General features: G+C 51.9%; 1 protein-coding gene across 1 annotated transcript; it reads left to right on the forward strand.

Annotated features, from left to right (window-relative positions):
* On the forward strand, positions 1 to 2588 carry HAND2 (heart and neural crest derivatives expressed 2; the record flags this gene model as incomplete). Its single annotated transcript, XM_077779642.1, is given in 3 exon segments — positions 1 to 149; positions 151 to 379; positions 1755 to 2588. Coding segments are annotated over 3 exon segments (477 nt in total), but the record flags the coding sequence as incomplete, so codon positions are not given.
* Between the last annotated feature and the right edge of the window lie 703 nt (positions 2589 to 3291).

Raw genomic sequence — 3291 nt, forward strand, 5'->3', positions numbered from 1 at the left:
GACTACAGCATGGCCCTGTCCTACAGCCCCGAGTACGCCAGCGGCGCCGCCGGCCTGGACCACTCCCATTACGGGGGGGTGCCGCCGGGCGCCGGGCCCCCGGGCCTAGGGGGGCCGCGCCCGGTGAAGCGCCGGGGCACCGCTAACCGCNCGCAGGACTCAGAGCATCAACAGCGCCTTCGCCGAGCTGCGCGAGTGCATCCCCAACGTGCCCGCCGACACCAAGCTCTCCAAGATCAAGACGCTGCGCCTGGCCACCAGCTACATCGCCTACCTCATGGACCTGCTGGCCAAAGACGACCAGAATGGCGAGGCGGAGGCCTTCAAGGCGGAGATCAAGAAGACAGACGTGAAAGAAGAGAAGAGGAAGAAGGAGCTGGTCAGTACCAGGGCGGGGGCGTGGGGAGGGGTGTGCAGAGGGGCTGCGGGGTTCGGGGGACCGGTGCTACCGGCCTCTTTCCAGTTGGGCTGAGCAATGACATCCCTCCTTCTCCGCCTGCATCCGAAGCCCAAGTAGTTTAAACCAGGTCTGGAAAAGGTGGTTTCCCGAAGCAGCTGAGGAGATGGGGGAGGAAGGCAGGCGACGGCGGCAGCAGCAGGAGATTAAGAGGGATGCTCCGCGCTGGCGATCTTCCCTCCGGGTTATTGCTGTTCCCACGGGCACATCGGGCATGCCTTTCGGGACCCAGGGTCCCCATTGATCTTTCGATTGCGCGGGCCTAATCACTCCATGTCTTTTAGAGCCTTCCTTTGGCCTCCAATCCGATCTCGCTTTCAGGTATTTCTAAAATAAGTCGCCCAGAAGCGCTGGATTCCAAGTTTTTACTATGGGTCCCTTATCCCCTTCTAGACAACTAGGCCACCACTGATCCTAAGAGACTAAGGTTGTTCTCATTGCAGTGCTCAGAAGATAGAGAGGTAAACATAAATAATAAGTACTCTTAACTTCAAAATGCAGCTCCGGTTTCTCTTCGGAGACGAGGTTAAACTGTAACTGCCCAGATAAGTGTACTTCATGAGTCTTTCTTGTTTTATTCGCAAGAGCATTTGAAGACAAACAGCAAATACTAATATGGTCGTTGTTATTGTTGCTAACAGTAAGGCGGAACTACAACTGAAAAGTAGTTTTCTCCAGTTCCTACCAAGTGTTCACAGGTTGGTGGTGGTAGGAGCACGGCTATTGCCATGAAGGGCCTGGGAAATCATCCCATTTGTCTAGTTTTTCTTCTTTGGGGCCTGTGGCGCTTTAGTATGTGCATAGAGTGACCTCCGGAATAACTAGGGATTGCGGAGGCCTCGGAGGAGAGGCACTGCCGGGTTGGGGGCGGAGAGCCCTTGCAGGCAAGCCCCGGCCAGGGCAGAGGGAACTTCTCCCCATCTACCCGAGAGCGCGAATATGGGATTGCGATTGAAAACAGGGAAACCAACTTTAGCGCCGACCCCTACATCTGGAGTCAGAGAGAAGGCCCCCAGCTCCTCCATAAACGACTTGGAAACGGCTGGTTGTTTATAAGCTTGCCTATCCGGTAGTTGAGCGTTGCAGGCGCCTAGAAGGCCTGTGCGGTAGCTAGGGCTGCGCAGACCTTCGTAGCTTTTCTGCTGGGGCTAAGGCTTGAAACCATCCCCTTCTCCTCCCTGACTCATTCTCTCATTATCTCCGTGTCTCCCCGCAAAGCGCGGGGGTAGCGTGGAACCAGGTCTCCTTTCTGAATTTCTCTTTCCACTTTTCTCTCCTTCGCCTCTCCCCTGCCCAGAACGAAATCTTGAAAAGCACAGTGAGCAGCAACGACAAGAAAACCAAAGGCCGGACGGGCTGGCCGCAGCACGTCTGGGCCCTGGAGCTCAAGCAGTGAGGAGGAGGAGGAGGAGGAGGGCGCGAGTGAGCCGGGGCCCAGGAGCCGGAAGCAGACCCAGGACTCCGGGCTAGCTCTCCACGCTCTGCTCTGAGGACTTCTTGCATTTGGAATCATCCGGTTTATTTATGTGCAATTTGCCTCCCCTCTCTTTGCCCCCCTTTGAGGCATCCGCTCCCCACCTCCCCCTCCAAAAAAAGTGGATATTTGAAGAAAAGCATTCCATATTTTAATATGAAGAGGACACTCCCGCGTGGTAAGGGATCCCCGTCTTCTCGTAGATTCTCTGTGTGTGAATGTTCCCTCAAGGCTGTGTAGACACCAGCGTTGCTCCCACCCCACTTACCCAACCCCTTCCAGATAAAGACAGCAGACAGTAGTATGTATGTAAAGTGTATCTTTAATACTTGGCCTTTGGATATAAATATTCCTGGGGATTATAAAGTTTTATTTCAAAGCAGAAAACGGGGCCGCTAACATTTCGGTTGGGGTCGGTATCTAGTGCTGTCTTTTCATCTGTGGTCGTTCCCTATTCGAAGATGTTTCCAACAGCTACTTGTTTTGTGCACTTCCGTCCTCTAAAACTAAGTGGAATTTAATTAATATTGAAGGTGTAAACGTTGTAAGTATTCAATAAACCACTGTGTGTTTTTTTTTACAAAAACCCCCATCTTTTAATGGTTGATACCTCAAAAGAGTTTTGAAAACAAAACTGTTATACTTGTTTTCATAATATTTAAAATATTCAGAAGTAAACTAAATTATCATGATTGCCTCTAACTTTATTTGAAAGAGTCGGTAGTTCGGGTCAGTCATCGACGTGACTCCCACCCTCCCAGGGAAGTGTCCTTGGTGAAAATCCTGCTAAAGGACCTGGTGGAAGTCCTGTCTCCGTACCTCCCCACCCTCAACCCCTAGCCCCCTGGAAAAGGTGGAGTGGTCTGTATTAGGAGGATCTGCGGCCGAGAGAGGCCTTGGCAATTCGCTGGCAAGATGGAAAGGTGTCCTTGTTTTCCTGAAACCAATCAGATGCCATTCTGTGGGGATTTTGATTTTTGTTTGGGGAGCACCTTTTAGATGGAGGAGGTTTGAGGAAGATCCCAGGCGTTATTGCAGCCGCAGGAAACAGTCTAGAGTTTGAATTCAAAATAGAGGGCTTTCATCCAGGTAAAGAAAAAGAGGGGAAAAGAGGTTTTTGCTTGTAGTCTTCATCAAGGGGATTGTCCTCTGAGCCGGCCAGGGGAGGGGAAGAGCTTTCGGGAAAAGGTGCATGATTAGGTAACAAGGAATTTTACGTCAAGTAAGAAATCGCGAACACGACCAAGGATTTAAAGGGGGGTAGGAGGGGGGGCTAGATTTACAAGGAGCTACAGGGAACTCAATATTAACTGCAGTGTCTGAAGTCTTCCCAGCCGCAGGCCAGCAGAGCATGGGGCTC

This window comes from Crocuta crocuta, unplaced genomic scaffold (genome assembly GCF_008692635.1).
Source record: "Crocuta crocuta isolate KB4526 unplaced genomic scaffold, BGI_CrCroc_1.0 scaffold158, whole genome shotgun sequence".
NCBI classification, from domain to species: Eukaryota; Metazoa; Chordata; class Mammalia; order Carnivora; family Hyaenidae; genus Crocuta; species Crocuta crocuta.